The 20,015-nt window shown below is 41.1% G+C and overlaps 3 protein-coding genes across 6 annotated transcripts in view; 1 reads left to right on the top strand and 2 right to left on the bottom strand.

Moving 5' to 3' along the window:
* nhsl1b (NHS-like 1b) overlaps positions 1-4,678 on the bottom strand; it is a 101,664-nt gene extending 96,986 nt beyond the window's left edge. For 2 of the 3 annotated variants that reach the window (XM_035678424.1, XM_035678425.1), the window contains exon 1: positions 4,148-4,677. In XM_035678424.1, coding sequence (XP_035534317.1) covers positions 4,148-4,469 — 322 coding nt within the window. In that variant the 5' untranslated portion in view covers positions 4,470-4,677. Of the gene's footprint in view, positions 1-4,147 lie in introns of all 3 variants that reach the window. The other variant, XM_035678427.1, reaches the window with a different exon arrangement.
* A 2,156-nt stretch (positions 4,679-6,834) lies between these two features.
* Positions 6,835-15,784, bottom strand: acbd3 (acyl-Coenzyme A binding domain containing 3). 2 transcript variants are annotated; one of them, XM_035678640.1, is made up of 8 exons: positions 15,478-15,784; positions 13,807-13,948; positions 13,349-13,489; positions 13,002-13,160; positions 12,667-12,841; positions 11,953-12,199; positions 11,012-11,299; positions 6,835-9,349 (listed from the first exon to the last, which is right to left on the bottom strand). In XM_035678640.1, exons 1-8 carry the CDS (start codon positions 15,743-15,745, stop codon positions 9,135-9,137), a joined length of 1,635 nt encoding a protein of 544 aa, XP_035534533.1. In that variant the 5' UTR covers positions 15,746-15,784; the 3' UTR covers positions 6,835-9,134. The 2 variants fall into 2 exon arrangements, with proteins under 2 accessions (XP_035534533.1, XP_035534534.1); XM_035678641.1 differs by having other exon boundaries at positions 11,012-11,296.
* Positions 15,785-19,064: 3,280 nt separating this feature from the next.
* Positions 19,065-20,015, top strand: part of mixl1 (Mix paired-like homeobox) — a 1,677-nt gene continuing 726 nt past the window's right edge. The window contains exons 1-3 of the mRNA XM_035678593.1: positions 19,065-19,261; positions 19,373-19,593; positions 19,707-19,833. Coding sequence (XP_035534486.1) covers positions 19,165-19,261; positions 19,373-19,593; positions 19,707-19,833 — 445 coding nt within the window. The 5' untranslated portion in view covers positions 19,065-19,164. The remainder of the gene's footprint in view (positions 19,262-19,372; positions 19,594-19,706; positions 19,834-20,015) is intronic.

The following is a 20,015-nucleotide window of genomic DNA, read 5'->3' as shown; positions in this document are numbered from 1 at the left end:
CACACACACACACACAGTCCAAGTCAGATGCAGTTCAATGGCAATATCCCTCCACTTCTTGGAATGCTACAGCCCTTTCCCACTCTTTTTCCCTATTTGTCTCCCATTTTTTGTCTTTCCCTGTCCCTTCCGACCCGTCTCTTTTGTTACTCATGGGACTAGGTTGACCTCTAGAACCAGGCCAGGCTCTTTTCGCTGGAACGAACCCTGTGGGAACGGACTTGCGCATTCTGGCTGCGTAATGACTGCTCTCTATCAATGAATGGAGGGGACCATGGCAGGCTTGAGTGAATAGTGACTGGAGGGAATTGAGGTGGGATAAACACGGGGTGCAAGTGAGGCAAACAGGAAAAGAAGTTAAAAAACTATAAACAACAATTAGTTTATCTAGGCATGGCTGCGCTTTGTTATTCTTTGTCATGTGATAAGGGGCACAACTTGGATCGCACTCAAGGAGTTTCGTTTCACTGTTATTATAGTCATTACTAAGTAGCACTGTTTATGTACAAACACTAATGGCGAGTGTGTTGCCAGCCTGAGCCAAAATATCCATCAACAGACAATCTAAGTGTCTACGTATGTGGCTATGCACGCACACACACACACACACACAGGTCCTTGAGAAGCACTTGAACATAGCAACACACACTAAACTTGATAGCATGCTACAGATGAAAGATCGCTGGGCAAAGACATACATCTATAAATAACGGAGGGATGTGGAGAGGAATGCACAGGCAGTTTGCATGTGTGTCGATGAGAGGAAGATTGACTGTGGACATTAGGAGGCCAGCTGGAAACATCTGTCCAATCCAGATCCTCCTTTTTTTCCTCTGTGTGCGTGTGCGTGTGTGTCTGTATGTGCGTAGGTGTATTTCAAAGCCCCACAGCAGCAGGTAGCTAGTGGGCATCACCATATCTGACAAGAAGGCCCTAAGTCTCTTCTAACTCCAATTAACCTTCACTAGTTTGACCTAGTTTCAACATTAAAATAGCACACTCCCTATTCAATGCAGTACTATATTTGGCAGAGGGGACTTAGTATTTTAACACACTTCAGTTAAAAATTAAAGTTGTGACATGTCAGTGGATGAGGTTAATAAGTCCCCCATTAAAGGCCCTTACATTACATTACACTGTGCAAACTTGGGCTGTCCCAGTTGTGAGAGAAATTTTTGGTCGTCAATCTAAAGTGCAAGTCTTAGATTGTATTGTTTGGGAATCAAAGATAGAAAAACGTTTTGCATAGAAGTGCCAACAGTATGGCCAAAGCTTGTTAAGTTAATTTGCTAAGAGTGGCACTAATGGATGAGGCAAATCAGTGTTTGGTTGTATTTCCACTGTAGCTCTACAATTCACCAGGAAATCATTGCTCAATCTGACAGGTCTCAAAATTGATATTGTACTGTCTGGCATAGATTGAGGCCAAGACTTTATCAGAGACAGTAATGTAAATGCTGACTACTACGGTCACAACGGCAAGGTCATCCAGAGTTAACCTGGCTATTTAACTTTAGCATGAGTTACAGTATTTTACTACATTTTCTGAGCAGACAAAATTGTTTTATTTGGAAACTATAAATCTTTTTGGCTGCAAATGTTCATCAACTCCTACTATCCTCTTCTCATGTTCACACACAGCATGATGTTGCCATAGATGCACCTTGGGACTACAGTACAGTGTACTTTTGTGTTTACTTCCATTGTCTGAATTAAATTGTCCTGTCATAGTCACCTGACTGTCATTAATACATCAGGGAGTGGCAGTAGCGATCTATTGGCCAGCCATAGCGGAGCTGACCCTTGTTGGCCTGCAGCAGAAACCCAAACCAGCCAAACTAGACTTTGTTTAAACTCTTGACTCTGGAGTGTCAGGTGTTCCCCTCAGAGGCTGGGAGAGAATGACCTCCGACCTGGTGACCAGCACTTCAGCATAAATGGATTAACAGTGGCATGAGACAGTCAAAACACACAGAGAGGATGATCCCATTTGCCTATCCAGTCCTTGTTCAAACCACTCCCGATGATTACTCTGACTGCATAGGCAGACAAACAGCAAGACGACACACACACACACACACACACTCACTCACTCTACCCTTCCCTCAATGTCAGTGCCCCAGCATATAGGGGCCCCTCTTTTTGCCCCTCACCAGTAATATGATCTATCTCTGACCTGAGGTTAGAGTAGGAATCCTGACCCACGGTAGTTGAAGACAACAGATTGAGCAGTCACAGTTAAATGGCTACTTGCAAACTATAAGATGATATAATTATGTAATACATTCCTTTGTAATTGAAAGTACGTCATGAGGTTTCATCAAACTTGAGGTTAAAACTACAAGAAACAGTGAGATGTGTGTATTACTATGTAATAGTGAGTGACCAGTGAGTAAGAGGAGGCTGTAAAACACTATTACGTGTCAGTGGATGCTTTGTTTCTGCATTACACATTATGTTTCATTCAAATACCCATTCAAAACAACTCCACCAGCTGTTCGCTGTTATGACATATTCAAATTCGTTACTCTCTTCCTGGAGTAATGCTGGAGGGCACTTCACAAGACATATTTTCAAGACAGGTGTTTGTTTTCTTGGAAAGAGTTAGAGTCATGAATATGAAGTCGGATGCTTCTGTAGATCCAGTGCTGGCCTTGGGGCAACGTGGGAGCTGGTAACATGGCTTAAGTAACACACTGCATTCCAGTCTACTCTCTCACACTTTCACTGAACGACTGAGTGTACCTGTAGCATAAATGGAACAAGCCTTTTAAAGAGAAACTCCCAGCCCCACCTAGGACTGTATCAAAACTTCAACAGGTACAGATAAGGCTGCGTCATGCCATGCAATAACACAAGGGATTAGTTAAATGTCTGGTAACTGTCGTGCAGCGGGTACCCCCTCAAACACAGCTTGGTGGAGTCTGTTTTAGTGTGTGCGTGCTCAAACTGTTGCTCATCATACATCACATTCGCTTCTGTCTGGGAACTGTCTGCTCAGCTTATCATTTCCCTGCAACCAGCCTGAATCTGTGTGTGTGTGTGAGAGAAAGAGAGAGAGTGAGTCACGGTCAGACCCAACACAGGATGAATAGATAGGAAGAGAGACAGTAAAAAGGAAACAAAAGCTAATGACTCAGAACTTAAAATCTTCCTCCTTCAATAATGTTCAAGTACTTTGGGCTCGTCCTTCTGAATCCTACTTTGCAACATATTTCAGAGACAAATTAGTTTAACAAAGAAGCCACACAGGGAATCAATGGTAAACATCCAACCCTAATTACCTTGTTTATAAACAGTACCCCATTAAATAGGAAGCAGTGGTATAAAGTAGTAGATATTTACTCACTCAAAGGCTCTACTACAGATAAAATGACAGGCCCTATCTATCAATCTTTTATGAGCTGGCAGTTGCAATAGCACGAGCCAAAGTCTGAGTTAATATATAACTGCTGTGTGTGTGAGACTACAGGCGGTAGCATTACAATAGCACCAAAACAAATCACAAAAGTTAGCAGGCTGCAGCAAAGGAAATCAATTTCCCATTTATCTTTGAGGTGCATAAAACAACAAGAAGAAAACAAGGTCTGTAAGGACTCCTGTGATCTCAGTGTCCTTTGAAGACCTAAACACAGATGGTGAGTGCGTTGAGAGAGATCCATCATTTCTGACAGGACTCAACGCCCCTATTAACATAAGTCCGAATCGAGACAAACAAGGACATGTGTCCAGCAGACACCACTCACTCTGGTCGTTGATTCTTTCATTGGACAAAATGTGACAGTCACCTTGGACCTGACCACCATCTCTCCACAACAGTGGCTTTGTTGTTATGGCAGAGCAGCAGGAGTCCAGAAAAAACAGATTCATTCAAAGTCAGACGTGTCAAAATTAAAGTATTTGATCATATTTCTGTCTGGAATTGATTAACATCCCTCTGTGGTGAGAAATAATGTCCCACAAGTGCCATGTATGTGCATTCATAAATCATAACATACATTTACATGTCCTATTAGTTTATAGTGACTCCTCTGGTTTTATTTACTACAATATTACCACAGTACTGCTATGGGGCCAGAAATGTTAAGACATACCCTAGCTCTCACACTTACAGACCACCAACTAGTCACCAGCCCTGCAAACTTACGGATTTTGATTTTCTTGGGATCAAACTTGTGGATTTCACCCTGCAGATTTTGCAGGCGCCCCTGAATCCTGCAGGATCTTCTGAACACCATGCCTGCCTCCATCTCGATGGCCAGGAAGATGTCGCTGGCATGTCGAGAAAGGTCGGAAAGTTGGTGAATAATGTTGGTCAGTGTGTGACAGCTGATCTCATCCAGTGACGAGAACAACACGGGTCTTCGCAGTTTGCGTCTCCCGTTTTCCTCCGCCGGTATCCAGCAGCCATCCCTCGCCGATAACCTACTAACACGGCGCGGCTCGATGCTCCTCTGATGAAAGGGCATATTTATTTCATACCAATAACTCCAGCGGGACCGAAAAGTGTTCACGCAAAAAAAAAAAAACCCTTTTAAAGCTTTAAAATAAACCCAAGGCGCAGTGCCTTACTATCATTTGCGGGGCAGTATAAGCCTTCAATCCCGCCATATTTTTTGTTTTTCAAAGCATGGGACTTTGTGCTGCTGTACACTGGAGACGTTGCCTCCCAAAGTCTATTCAAATTCAACCAGACAGAGAGCAGAGGGCTGGAGAGGGGAGGAAAAAAACACAAGGAAAAGTAGGGGGAAAGTACAAATAAAGACCCGGAAAATACTACAAACCACCTGTGGCGACTGGACCCGGAGTCGGATACACGGAGGAGAGCTTACCTGCCTCCCTTCAGTCAGTACGGCGGTCTGATGGAAAACCCGGACCGGATCTCTTCCAGCCGGATCCGGAGGGAGCGAGGATACCAACAAACTGAGAAGTTAGGAGAAAACCACAGTGTGAGGCAGAAATCATTGTTTTAATTAAAGCTATATCAACCACTGTGTTTAAATAACACATTTTCTATCATTTATTAAACTGACTAAGTGACATATTTTATGGATATTTCACATTATATTCAAAACTGTACAATGAACCCAAACAATGAACTCAAAATGAGATATTTGGATGGATTTTGAGCAGATTATTTCCTGATTAGGAAACTTTTTATACTATTATCTGTCTGTAGAATGTATGTTTTTAGCATTTTTATCAAGCACACAAACATAATAGGCTTCTTTTGTTTTGACAAATTGAGTTTTTATTTGTCCCTGATGCTTGGCCATTGTTCTAATAGACAATTTTGATTTGGGCACCAAATACTGAGATATGGGCCTAAATATACCTCACCTTTTATTTCTTTAACTCACTTTTAGATATATATTTAGAGTAACTGGCCAAATTGAGTGTAATTTAAGTTAATAGTTTGGTCAAGTGAATGGACTTAATAGTTCTTTTCACATTAAATAGCCGAATAACTTCACATTAAAAAGGGCAGAAGGCATTAAAACTGTCTTCAGGTCTGTCAAGCTTTTACAGAACTTTAGGTAGCTATGTTTTGGTTGTTTTGAATAACCTTAAACTAAAATAAATGGAGAAATAAGGACATTACAGTTACCTGTAGGTGTATAAAGATGTGAAACTACAGTTAGCTAAACTAGCGTTAGCCACTATTTAACTAACGTTAGCAAGTTATTTAGCTATAAATTATATTACATTTATTTACAGCTAACATAAAAACAAATCGTAAATGTGTGTGTGTGTGTTTGTTATAAGCCGGTGACTCTTGAACTTCTTATTACATGTAATATGTTATGTTTTATTTCAATAATAAAAGGACCCGCTAAACACCCAATGGCTACTTACAAGTTAACTCTCGTTTTAAACAAAAAGACAATGTCAGTTGTTTGCTCATACCTTTTTAAAATAACCACTGGACAACACATTCTGTGAACACTTGTCTCTGATTTATCTCCTCTCTGTGTGTGTGTGTGTGTGTACATTAGTCATGTTTGTCCAGGGCCTGTGTTCAGCCCACTGCCTCACATTCCCACCGTTAAAATTCCTAAAGAGCAAACTGCCATCATTGATAGCATACCAAGCCACAAATCCCAGCTGTAGTTCAGTGGATACTCTTCAAAGTCTGGCTAACAGTGTCCAGTTGGCACTATGTGTCTCTGTGGCATTCAATGTGCCCCCTGGTGTCTTCAAGTGAACACAGCAACTCCAATGGTGCCTCTACTGGCATATTAAACCCAGTTAAGTATTTCCACTGTCAAATGTTTTCTCATCACTCGACTAACTGGAAACCTTCAAATTCCCTCTCCTGGCAGTATTTACACTGTGGCAACAGTTTAAACAGTAGTATTAAAGACTATAAAAAACATTGTCCTCTTACATAAGTAACGTCCACATTTGTCCTTCCCTCAGCACAAAATGTTTGACAGGAAAGCCACATGAGGATGACACATTCACCACTGGTGGAAATAAGGAAGGAGCTAATACTGGTCTGTTATTCCAAGGCCATTTTGGTGCCTCCTTGTTTCAGTGTTATCTTCTGATAGTAAAATATGTCTCCCACTCAGTAGCTGGTTGAAGTTGTGGCGAGGACAGCCCTTTTTCACAGTAGACATGTTTACTTTTATTATCAGTAATGAAACTAACGTCAGTTCCATTTAAATGTCCCAATGAGCCACTAAAGATAATTGCAGCCTTAATTAATGAAAAATGTCTATTTAGAGCATTATTAATAATATTTGTTGTCTGGTTGAGGCAGTGAATGAATGAAGGATTGATCATACAGAATTAAAATAATGAAAATAGAAAAGCAGACAAACTATCAAATTCAAGAGATGAACATAAGTTTAATCAAGATTAAATATATGCCCAAAAGATCTTGCAACTCATAAGAGATCCAAACAAGTCAAAACAATACAAAAAGATGAGCTTTTCTGTCTGTCGTGTCAATAGTCTTACAATTTTATGCTTCCTACGAGTTTTGGACTTTCATTCTGGGTAAAATGTATACATATATCTCATTCACCATATTTTACAGTGCATTGATTTTCAAAACCATAGCCTTCTTCCACATCTAAAAACCCATACATAAACTCATTTATAGAATTATTTACATACAAGGCTTGAACAAGTCAGCTCAAACCATTTGGTGAGCAATAAGAAACAAACATCACACATCAGAACATATGGGAACTTTATGGCCCGGTAGAGCCATAAGTAGTGACATTTTGTTACACAAATCACTGAATGGAAATGAGGCAGGAGTGGTTTCTAATTAAATAATATCATGAATTGACACTCAGCAAGGACATTGGAGGATTACTCAACTTGCAAGTTATTCTGCCTCTTTGTCTTTAAAGTTTGGTTGCATACACACATAAAAATGTACAAATACAGTTCAACCAGTGATAAAGTGAAACCAAATCTCTCTTGACGCCTACTAAACACATTTGCTCATAATGCACCCAGGTGGTTGGTACACAAAGCATGCATATGCAGTGTGAAACTGAACAATCAATCTAAATTATGGCAACAAATCAACTCAAAGAAAAAAAGAATGTAGAATACACTTAGATGTCACAGCTGAGTTAGTAAGCAACCACGTCACCCAGGACACAAAAAATAAGTCTACATAATCTCAGTTTATTCAGGATACCTTATTTGAGATGACAATTTGAGTTAATTCATACCAGGAAGAAATCAACAGAACAGCAACACTGTATGTTGTGTATGGATCTTTGATTTGTGAGAGCGAGTGTAACAGTGCATCGTAACCCCCAATACAAATCATTTTTTTATTTAGGTGAACTTGTGTGTCAGAACTGAGTACAGCATCTCCAAACACAGAATGATAAACACAAAAACCTCCAAAGTAATTTTAATATGCATCTGTCTTAATACTAGCTCATTTTATCTTTTTTCCTTGATACTTTCATAAAGAATTCATGAGTTGATGGTTTAATCTGTCTCAGTTTAACCTTAGAAACCACTGTACTGAGGCAACTTACTTGAAGGTGGAACAAACTGAAAACAGCATCGCATATATAAAAACAAATATCTGTAGTAGAAAGGAAGAGCAAATATTTATTGAGTAATCTGTTTTTAAACTTCTTATTCTGTAACACACTGAGTTTGTAAAGCCTCACAGCCACATTCTTGACATGTGCATGTTATTTCATACTCACTCCTTCATTTGGCGTTCACCCTAAACACCATGGAATGACTTCTTGCTTGTCCTTCATGAATTTTGCCAGTAAACTCAACTTAAAAATAACATAGTCCTGGTGCATTCTGACAATCAGATTGTATTAAGAAAGAAAGCTGAAAGACAGACTGTTGTGAAGGAATAAGCCAAAAGGAGCGCTGCTTCCACATCACGTCAGATCTTCATATATGCATGGTGGCTAGGGAAGAGAATAACGGACTACTGCTCTACAACAAAAAAGGATCATTACGTTTGTGTGCACTGGTGTTTTTAATGTGTGTGTGTGAGACTTGGCAGAGACCAGAAGCTCTCTGCAGAACAGAGAACGTAGTGTTATGAAGTACATTTGATTTTCAACATTGTGTTCTTGTGGGATAAACAACCACCATTACCACCAAACAGGAAACAGTTGGCTCAAAGAGCGTTGGACTCGCCGGGTTTCCGTTCACGGTCATTAGAGCGTCACTCAGGGCAGAAGCAGCCACAAGGCCACGTTGGACAGTGTTGGGCTGGGGTGGTGACAGAAGAGGAGCCCAGAGTGAAAAGTGGTAAAAATACAATATGAGAGCAAAGTCCTACAGCTTGGTCTATGTGAGCGCAGCAAGGACAGGTGGTGAATATATAACAGGTATACACACTCCTCTTCCAAGGGCTCGATGCCAGGCTCTAGCATGGGTGCAGCTTTGGACACGCATACACATACAGTACATACATATTAGTCTAATCTCCAAACTTGGGCTCCAGATGTGTCTCTTTGTCACCCTCTGGTGGTTTTGTCCAGAACAGATCTGGTATCACTTTCTCCCTCACACACACACACACATACAGGCTGCCATCGCACAAATCCCCACCTACAGACACACACGCACACACATATATGAACATACACACTCCTTGGCTCCCCCTGTGTCTGTATTCAGGCTTATCTGGTGTAGTAGACTCTGTAGTAAACACTCTTGGAGCGCCAGAGTGAATAGGAGTTGTCAAACTTGAGCAGGTAGACGCCACGGCCGGGGTACTGGTGGCTGCCGGCGTACACCTCTTCGTGACAGTCCCGCCGGTACACCGGCACAATCTCATCCACTTGTGGCTTCCCTGCCTCCTTCTTCGCCTTCTCCTCCTCATTGGGAGGATCACCTGTGGCCACAAGAACAATGTATCAAGTAGTGGAAGAAAGCGCGAGGGAATCACCAGTCACACACACACACACACACACACAAACATACAGACACAGAGAAACACTCACACAATTATGCAAAGCTACCATTAACCTTAATCTTATCGAGCTATGTGTGCCTCAATCCTGAGCACATGGTGGGACATTTTGAGCACTGAATAAGATAAGCACATTAATTACAGTTTGTAAATTATATATTCTATACAAATTATAAGCACAAATAATTTCATAGCATACAAAAATCTATTGTGCTCAATACAGTTGTCCTTTTTTCACAAGATTCCCATTGTGCACACAGGATTAAGGCAGAAATCTAATGCAATATAATAAAGCTTAACATGACACCATTGCAGATTATTTGGCATTTTGAGATAATAATTGGCATCAGCCGATGTCTGCACTCACAAGGCCGATACACTAAAAATGCCTGCAGACACATCTGCTGGCAGCCCTGTCAGTGTGGCTGCTGTCGAACGGTGTTAGTGCTCCCTTTGTGATTTATGGGACGGTTAGTTTCGAGCCCTCTACTTTAACTCTCAAGCATCCTGCTGTAAACGTTGTCTAATTTCTCCAGTCACCATAGTCTTTTCTAAATGCTAACATGTACCTCCCATTCTACGTTACAGCAAATCTAATAAATTGTTACTGGCCAGCGTTAAGTATAGAATAATGCAGGTGAATGACATTGCTTCTGACATACTGTACCCCACTCTCCCTTAAATACCAGTCATGTTCTGAAATCTGCAGCATAACACAATGTATTTCATTAATTAATAAAAAAAACAACAAACACGCTACAGGTTAAAATAATCACGTATATTATGTAGTGATGTGCATGGAATAATTTTACTTGACATGACTTACTTGTATTTGATTTTTAGTTATCAGAGTCTCTTACTTACAGGTAAAATCAAAACAAAACATTCATACTACAAAATAAATACATACAATAATAAAATACAATCTCCTGAGCAAAACCTACTAAAATACACAACTGCTAAACAAGTATAGTTTAGAAGGACTGAAGGATCTGCCAAAGGCTAATGTGTGCAGTTAACCAACAAACCCATGCCAGTACTAGTGCGCAATGCCTTCTATCTTATCAACATATTGTGAGAATTCATTTCTCAGCAGGACTTCCTCTGCCCCGGGTAGAACTATGAAATGTTTAACTATGGTGTAGGCAAGTTCTGAACTTGAGATAAGAATAAAATATTATGGAGAAACTATTCATCTTTCCATAGGGAGATAAATGAAGCAAATTAAATAAACAGACATTCCTATTCAAAGCAACTGTTTCTGTGCCAAAGATGGATGATTAAAATAAGCACCATTATTTGACACGTCATTAAAATAGTATGTGATGTATGGTATCCACAGCAAATGGCAGATCAAAATGGAAATCATGACCCATCTGTATCATTTCAGATTCCATTTTCAGTTCTTGGAAAAATAATCTGCTTTGCATTTCTTTTTCAACACACTGGGGTAACAGAGCACACACCCACACACACACACCCACACACACACACAGTAAAACCCTCGCATTGCTGCCACACCTCAAAATATAGTATCAGAAACACTGCAGTCTTATTCACACAGACTTCCCACCCACACCTCACCTTCTTCATCCTCCTCCTCATCGCTGGACTCAGATACGTGCACGCTGACCGAGGCAGAGGCAGCATCCGTCCACTCGAAGAACACCCCGAAGCCGATGTCATAATAGTCCGTGGCAAACTCCCAGAACAGGTAAGAGCCCTCCTCGTGGGTGGGCACACGCACTGTCACCACCTCGCCACGCCCCACTGTGATCACACTGTCTGCGTCCTGCCTGATTTTCTCCTTGAAGTCCTTGATCTGTGGCCGTGTCCACATGGAAGGAGCAGCTATGACTGGTGGGGAGTCTGCTGTGATCAAAGGACAACAGACTTATTACAATCTGTTGTAAAAATCTAGCTAATACAATCTGCCCATGCAGGTATCCTTTTAGGAAAGAAATATTACAGTTTCATTTCCAACCAGCATACATGGACTGAATGCAGAAGTAACTCAACGTACAGGCCACCTATAAAGTCAGCTAATGGAAAAAAAGAAAAAAGAAAAGAGAGCGTGCATGTGTACATGGGACCAATGGCAGGGTTGGCAGGCTACGCATCCATCTTTCCTCAAAACATTATTTTGAGAGTGAGCGGCCGGCCACAGTGGATTAATTTGGCTCAGGATGTATGTTTTGGAATCACACCAAGGCCTTGTTCAATTCTGGTGTGAGTGCTTACTCCTCTGTAAGCAGAATGTGTGGGTGGATGTTACCTAAACCAACAGAATATCACGTATCACTTGTTCCAGCTCCTGTCCTCCCTGCCCTCCAGGTCACATCAACAAGGACACAGCAGATAAGAATCAGGTTTCAATTTTGGTATAAAGCTTTGTTTGTTTGACAGAGAGCCCCCCCGCCCCTGTAGCCATTAGCTGCACAGAAATGCAGATTGTATCTGCATTAAGTCATCTTCCCAAGTTTTTGTTTTTTTAAACGAGACAAACACATCTACAGTCCACCAACCTAATAAAGGCCCGTTCTCCGAGACCTCCTCCGCAGGTTCGGGCTCTGGCTCCCGGTCCATGCTCTCTGAGTACGAGTCCGACTGGCCTCCATTGACCGTGGGGGCTTCCTCTCCAGCAGGCGGTGAAGCTGCACACAGCGGTCCTGCTGTTGAGGCGGGGATAGGTTCACCACTGTTGAAGCTGCTAGATTCCAGAGAGCCCTGCACCATCAAATCAGCCTGCTGCTGCTGCTTCTGTAAGGCCGCCTGAGACAAGGGGCAGACAACAGTGAGTCAAGACGTTGAAAAACACATACTACCTATGTACATAAACAAAGAGTGTTCGGTTTCTACAGTGCTGTTGGAAGGGTCACACACTGCTCTCATATGAATTACATTGTAAGTGTAAGGCTGCAACATTACGGCTAGAATTATCATCTTAATGTTTGCTCAACACTGTGGTTGTCACAATGCACCATGATTACTTTCTGCATAGTATCAAGGTTTCACCAGCCAAGAGTGCTGTTAATAACTGCACAAAAGTAAGCTTTTTAAACTTAAACCAACTCTTATTTATTTTTCAACTGACGTTTTAAATAGCCACATGGCTAGTTTCAATATTCTGTGGATGTTCACAGTAGCACCCGAGCTTAAAACCTTTCTATTAACTGCAAAATCTAAAAATAGAAAATCAATCAATGACAGTCTATCCCTCGGTTAGTGTTACATATCACCTGTTGCTGGGCCAGCTGGACCTGGTAGAGCTGCTGCATGTACTGCTGGTAGTGCTGCTCCTGGAGCTGTCGGATGAGGCCGAGCTGTTGCTCTGGGCTGTTGGGGTACTGTTGAGCAGCATACTGTTGGAACTGCACTGCTGTCTGCGCGTTCAATGCCGCCATTATCTGTTGCCTGGGACACAGAACACAGGAGCAGAGTTGGTCAGGAAGGAAATACAGGAAACAGAGAACAGACAATGATAGACAGCGTAAAGTTCAGGGTTCAAAAGAGAGAGAAGAGTTTTAGTGAGTATGGAGAAGTTGATACATTGCAAACACACAGACACACATACTTCTGCTGCTCAACCCGTAGCCTCTCCTCCTCTGCCTGTCTCCTTTCCTCTTCCTCTCTTCTCAGCCTTTCCTCCTCCTCAAGCCTCCGTCTCTCCTCCTCCTGCCTCTGTCGCTCCCTCTCCTCCTCCTCCTGCCGCTGCCGCTCCTCTTCTTCTTTCCTGGGGTGGAACAAAAATAATGAAATACATCATCACCACCGTCGGTTTAAACAAACCATACACCATCAGTCAATAAATGTCCGATATCTCCCCTGCTGTTTCACAGTTTTGCTGACTGTATATAGGACAAACTGAAATGAGAGTCTGTATTTAGACTCTCTCAGGGGAGCTGAAGTCGAGCACCTTACCTTTTCCTCTCCTGCTCCTCCCTTTCGATCTTGTGTGACGTGACGTAGGGAGCAAAGAGGTTACAGCACTTGTTCAGCAGCTTGACAAACTCCACCATGGCCTCCTCCCGCTCCATGTTACCCAGGGAGGCCCACTCTTTCCTGCACACAGAGTGCGAATGGAGGTCAAGATAAATAACAAGAACAAGCAGCTGGGCACATTCCTTTTTACATGACAAATTTAAATCTGTAGCATTGTTAACTATTGTTTCTTTAGATTAGAACAATAAACAAGGAATACTTCATTTCTACAGTCAGAACCATCGTGAGTGTGGCAGTGAAAGGGGCTATCTTACATCAAAGGTTTTCACAAACTTCTAACACATAAAGGAAAAAACAAGTGTTAAATGGACTTAATTAACACTTCAGTGAGGGTGTGTGCACTTCCTGAAGGTCATACAGATGTGTGCTGCAGTTACCTGCGGTCGTTGCCCAAGACATCAAAGAAGCCGACCTCCGGTGAAGCATCGGGATTGTAAGGGCCCAGTAAGACCTGTTTGTGCAGAGCCACCAGTCGAAGCTTCTCCTCGTAGGTCGGGTGGAAGGCCTTGCCATCTTTATCTGAGGGCGACAATGTGGAAGCAATGAGTTTGCATTTATTTGTCTTTTATGTCCTGCTGTTAAAAAAAAAAAAGTGCTTGTGAATACTACACCTTTGTTTCTTTGTGCAACGTGGTTGTAGAAACAGTAGTAGCATATTAGAGTATCATATTCTTGTTCCAAAAAGTATAAAATGGAACAGTTACCATTCTCCTTTTTCAAAAACAATGCACACTTTAACTTCAAAATAAACCAACCTCATGGCACATACTGAAATGTAATTAAATCTAAGGTGAGGCAAGAAGCAGATTTGTGTATACAAGTTACGCAATAAGACCTAACGCTCATCTGACTAGAAATACAAAGCACAGATTACTATTCCACAGACCAGGCCCAAACCTGTTTGTACAGTCATCACAAGTGCTTTGCTCTAATGAGGACAATTCAAATGCCCAGTGTTCAGACGTTCTTATACATGTTGAGGACATTTGCAAAGAAAGAACTGACATTTTTAATTCATACATGTCATCTGACAAGTTAGATCTGAAAGACTAATACACTTTGGATACACTGTGCTGTTAATTATTACTTTTAGAGATTTAAAAAAAAACTAAAATGGGGCTTTAATCTTGAAATTTTAATTATTATACCTTGTTATATATTGCAATAATACATTTTTCATGTTATCTTTTGAGGCCAAACTATTTAAAGTAAGGGCACTGGTGTCAATGGTGTTTTAAGGAGATGCTACAGGCGGTCCGGGTTAAACAGCCTTCCAGTTTTAATGCATGGAAAACACAAATACAGCGATTAGCCTGTTTTCTTGGATTTCCTGTTGGAGCAGTGGCAGCAGGGAGGGGTGTGGATGTGAGGATGTGAGGAGGCAGTGGGGCTGTAAAACAGGCTGGTGGTCAGACATCCCTGTCAGCGCTGAAAACGTGGCGTTAGGCAAACACAGACTATGGGCCAGTTTATCCTCAGAACAAACTAAATAAAACCCTTGAGCACAGCGGGAACCTGTGAGCGTCTAAGCGGTGTGTGTAAAGCAGCTGACATGCAGCCTTCAGCCGCAGCGGTGGAAGGACAGGGCGTGTTTAAAGCTCCCAACAAATCACCATGAGCCACCGCTCCGTTAGGATGGGTAGCTGCTTACAATACTACTTTGTTGATAGAGCAGTCGCATGATTCACAGGCTCACGACAAGCCAGGTTATTCTGCCCGAAACCCAAAGACAGGTACACAACAGCGGGCCAACAGCCGAGTGAAAACTGTCCTCAGGCCACACACACACACACATATATGGACCGAGCTTGTTTTACGCTTTAACAGCCAGCTAAATCTTGTTAGCGGTGTCGGCTCCTCGTTAGCTCCGTGGTTAATGTTAATGTAAATGTAAATGTTAATGTTGCGGCTGACAGCAGCTCCGGCTGTGACAGCTAACGTTAGCTAACCGCTAACCTCCGCGAGCAGCGAACGGCTGGTCTCTCGGTTTAAACGGTCGGTTCGAACGCTGGCCGTTACCGACCGTTAGAGACAACGACGTTAAATACCTTTGAAGAATTTCAGGGCCATTCCGTACAGCTCTTGCAGAGGAAAGCCCCATTTCCTCTCTGTGGCAGGTTTGCCAGTCTCTCCATCTTCGCCTTCAGCGGCACCCGGCGTATCGGTCTCGGGCTCCGCGTGGTTGGGGTCCGGCTCTTCGACCGGGCCCTGCTCGCCCTCCGGGTCGGGACTGAGGGTGAGGCCATCGATGGAAACTTCGAGCCGGCTGGAAGTAGCACTGTCGAGGTCGCCGCTCTGAACCTCTGTCGCCATCATGTAGACTGTCAGCTGAAGCAGCCACGTACCTACTTCCGTTTAGACTTGGCGGAAGTTCCGGGAGCTTTTTTTTTTTTTTTTTTTTTCTCGATGTAAATAATGACGACGCTTTAACGATAGATAATTATTCAATTATCATTTTTTTATAAATCGGATTTTCTTTATTTATCTTTATTCTGATATTTATTTATTTTTTGTATTTTGAGCTAACAGATTACAGAAAAACACGCAAGAATTATTTAGTTTTTGTTATCTTACTCAGGAAATAATTATTACAAAGCAAAAATGGCCAATTTTTAAAAATGTATTTGATTAATTTTAATGTTACAATAATATTATTGTAAAAACAAATGGCAAACAATAAAAACTAACAATTACTTTAATACGTAGTAATTTAAGACCATTTTTATTTTTATCGTTAAAGTTCATTCTATGCTGACACTGAATATGTGCATATCTAACGTATGATAAATAAACTAATACAGGTGCTGAAGAAGCCAATAATTATTTAAATGTTTGATGTGACAATAAATTAATGAATTCAGACACACAATCTTCTTAATGTCGGTACAGACCATATGTTACAACACTGATTAAAAAAAAATCTCAGTCTTTTAAATTAGGTTAAGCTTTATTGAACAGATTGCAGAATAAACCTCCTAAAACACAATAAAATACATATAAAATACACAAATAATCAAAAGAATTCCTAAGTTAAATCTGTTCTTTAAGGTGTGTAACTAGTCTTAACTTTTTAACTTCAGATTTTTGTAGTTTTGAGTGTAGGGCACAAACACCAAAAAATATATTTTTGTTTTAAAATGTATCTTGGCTACTATTTATCCTTGCAGTGGAATGGATGGGTTTCTGTTCATTTATTTTAGTAAACGTAACTATAAATAATAATAATTATAAATAATAATAATATAAAAAGCATGACAAATACTGTCCTTTTTCATAAGCACAAAAAATAAGGACGCATTAAATTTGGATATTAAAAATTTGTGACACAGCTGAAAAATAAACGTATCAATTATTAAAATCTCTACTGACACCAATGCCATTTTATCTGCAATAAGCTAATATAGACTGTCAACGTATAAGCCCAGGTGATTTGTTGATCCAGGCTAATATGAATACACTTCACAAATCAGTCCTTAGAAGATGCGTATACAACAACAATCACACTCAACTACAGCTTGTGATAATATTAATGCGCTTTTACACTGAGCACACATTTCTATTAGGAAACTATAAATGTACTGTAGCTCCTTAAAACATCCCTCAAATACACAAAGACTGAACTCATAACAAAGGCACATAAGCCAGTTGATGTTTTAACATATAGCTGCAAACTTGTGAGGATAATTTACCTGTCTGTCTGCATGGTAAATGTATAGTGGTCAGGTCAAACTGGGGGTTAAACAGTGGTCAGACTTTAAAGGTGTGAATGCTTTTGTTTGTGTCTACAGAGTCAGCTGCCAACTGTAGGTAGTCAGTGAAAATCCCAAAAAGTGTTTGCACTGTTTGATGTTTGAAAGTCCAGTCGGTTAACTGCAATACATCAGGATTAATCAACTTAGTGTGATATGACGATAAATGACTGATTTCTATCATGTGCTGCCAAGAAAATTCTGACTAAATACAAACACTAAAAGCAAAAGTACATTACACATTTCCTGCACTTGCAATGCTGAATTTATATTCTTCATCAGCCACAGCTGAAGGGCTTTATGGCCATAGATGAGTGTACGTTTACCGTTCATGTCATGATCTGCAGATAGCTCTCAGAAAACCTGTCATTGTCCATCACAAAAGATCAGGAACTTCAACAGCCTGATTTTTGCATAGCAATCTGGTCTGTGCACACAGGCAATACCCAATTAGGGCTCTCAGACAAAGAAACCTGTGAACTGTGAATGTCTTTACCAACAAGCACATCCTATCTGAACAATGCTGTATGTGTCAAAAAACAGAGATCAATAAGTGCTGTTGTGGATGTGACACAATGGCTGTCAAGTCATTTTGCCACAGAGATCAACAAGAAAATAATCAGAAATAGTGTTTGGGTTTTGTTTTTTAGGACCATGCTACAGGTCTCTTTCAGTACATGATGCTAACTTCTTATTTAGCCAAAAATGTCATCTACTCCACAATGATGACTTAAACACAGTTACAGATGTATCCCATAAATCATATGAATGGGGATGCAGTAATAACTCTGGCACTTTTTCACTTCATGTTGCAATAATCTCTTCACCCACACCCAAAGTAATTAAATATGATTTATAAAATTGAGCCTATAATTGACAAAGTATGTACAAAAAAATGACTGATGTAAAAAAACAACAACCCTTGTCTGTTTTTAAAAGTACATGTAACCATAAAAGCTCATTCCTGCAAACCTTGTCTAAATATGTGTGAACAAATTAGTTTGTCTGTGGTGCTACCTGACCTCCTGACTTGATCCCCCCTCGGAATCAGATGAAGGTGAGCCATTCAATGACGAGCGCCCATTCCTGAGTACTTTTGAACTGAGGTTTGTGTATTGAGATTAACTTTGTTGCTACTGAAAAGGGCCAGGAAGCATAATTTCCTACATAGATCAGTACTGAGGAGCAGAACTTAGAAGACATGCATCTATATAAGACATAACTTATATTATTTGACATTTAAGATGAAATGAAATACAAAATCACCAAAGAAAACCATTACAACACCATGGGAACATACAGTAGCCTATGTCTAGTTACAGAATCACAGTTGGGGGGCATACATTCATTTTGAATTGCATATCTTGTAGGTTAATTTATTTAGTGTCTTCCTGCTATACTAATAAAATACAGTATAATATATATGCACTGTAGCACATATATTTTACTATGTCTACAAACACAGCATGCATATACAGCATAGGAAACTGGCCATATAGAAATATTTTATATTTTTTGTAAAATAATGCACAATAATATGCAATTTGAATGAGATTATTATGTAGAGAAGAACATTTATACATTTGTGTTATCAGGCCACAAACCGCTGCCAGTGCGAGGCTCTAACCCGTTGAGGAAATGGCAGTTTCCGACCGTCTCTCTTTGAAGGCTACAGGTCCATTATTGCTTCATCCATTCCAAAGCGGATAAATGTTTTCACTACCGATGTGTATTGAGCATGCAGATTCCATTAAAAACCCTTTAAAGAGACCTGCGGCCGCTCCACCGTCCCAGGTGTGATGCTTTCACACCTCCACCGGCCTGCAGACGTCTGAAGTTGCTCCACGGCCGCTGCAGCGCCAGCCGGCACTGATGGTCGCCCCATTCACACATACAGGCAGCACCACCTTTGATCGCAGGAGGATTTAACCCCAGCGAGCGCACAGGTCTCAAACTCAGTCAGTTTGAAGTAAGACGTTGAGGAACATGTCTTCAGTTCATGGGAATATGCGCGTCGGGGATCTGAATCATTTCCAGATGTATCACGAAGGAGCTCTGCAGATGAACAGCATGGTGAACTCAGGTTGGTGGCTGGCAGCGCTGTGCGTAATTTACGCACAAGACCAGTGTCACGTTTCTATGATTCCTGCTTATCTAACGTTAGAAACTAACAGTCTGTGCGTTTACTTTTCAGATTACGGAGCGTCTGATGTTACAAACTACTACAACTCTGCAAACTCTGTACCGAGGGCGGATAAATGCGTGGCAATACTGACCCACAGGAGGAAGAGGACCAACTTCACCCAGCAGCAAATTGAGGTGCTGGAGAAAGTTTACTCAGACACTAAATATCCTGACATCTACCTCCGGGAGAGACTGGAGGCTCTGACCGGGCTACCGGAGTCCAGAATTCAGGTACTTTAGTAGTTTAAACTCCTAGCTCCCTCAGATATCCATCGTTCTATTGTGTTTGTTTAAATATAGGTTCAACTGTGCTCACGTTTGTTTTGTTTCCCTACAAATTTCAGGTGTGGTTTCAGAACAGAAGGGCCAAGTCTCGTCGCCAAGTTGGCTCATCAGTGTCAATGAAGGTCGCCAACCCGCCAGCAGCTGGCCCCTTCAGCCAACTCCAGAGCAGGATGGGACCAGAGAAAGGTAATTATTACTGTCACAGATCTTTGTGTTCTGGTTCAGTTCCACTTTTTTTTTTTTTTTTTACTCAAGCCTCAAGTGGCCTGCTCAGCCATAGCTGTTCCTCACAAAAATAACTTCTAGTCCTTTCATGTAAGTCACATGAATAAGGCTATTTGCTACTGAAGACACTTCATTTAAAGTCA

The sequence above is a fragment of the Morone saxatilis genome, unplaced genomic scaffold (genome assembly GCF_004916995.1).
Source record: "Morone saxatilis isolate NCDOM2014 unplaced genomic scaffold, NCSU_SB_2.0 Contig7, whole genome shotgun sequence".
In the NCBI taxonomy this organism is placed as follows: Eukaryota; Metazoa; Chordata; class Actinopteri; family Moronidae; genus Morone; species Morone saxatilis.
Note: the sequence above shows the minus strand (reverse complement) of the source record. Positions and strands in the feature narration are given on the sequence as shown.

Coding starts and splice junctions, on each gene's coding strand:
- acbd3 (XM_035678640.1), bottom strand. CDS start 15,745: ATGATGGCGACAGAGGTTCAGAGCGGCGACCTCGACAGTGCTACTTCC. Junction 12,200..12,666: donor TCCAGCTGGCCCAGCAACAG/GTGATATGTAAC, acceptor CCCTTGTCTCAG/GCGGCCTTACAGAAGCAGCA. Junction 11,300..11,952: donor GGAGAACGGGCCTTTATTAG/GTTGGTGGACTG, acceptor CTTTGATCACAG/CAGACTCCCCACCAGTCATA.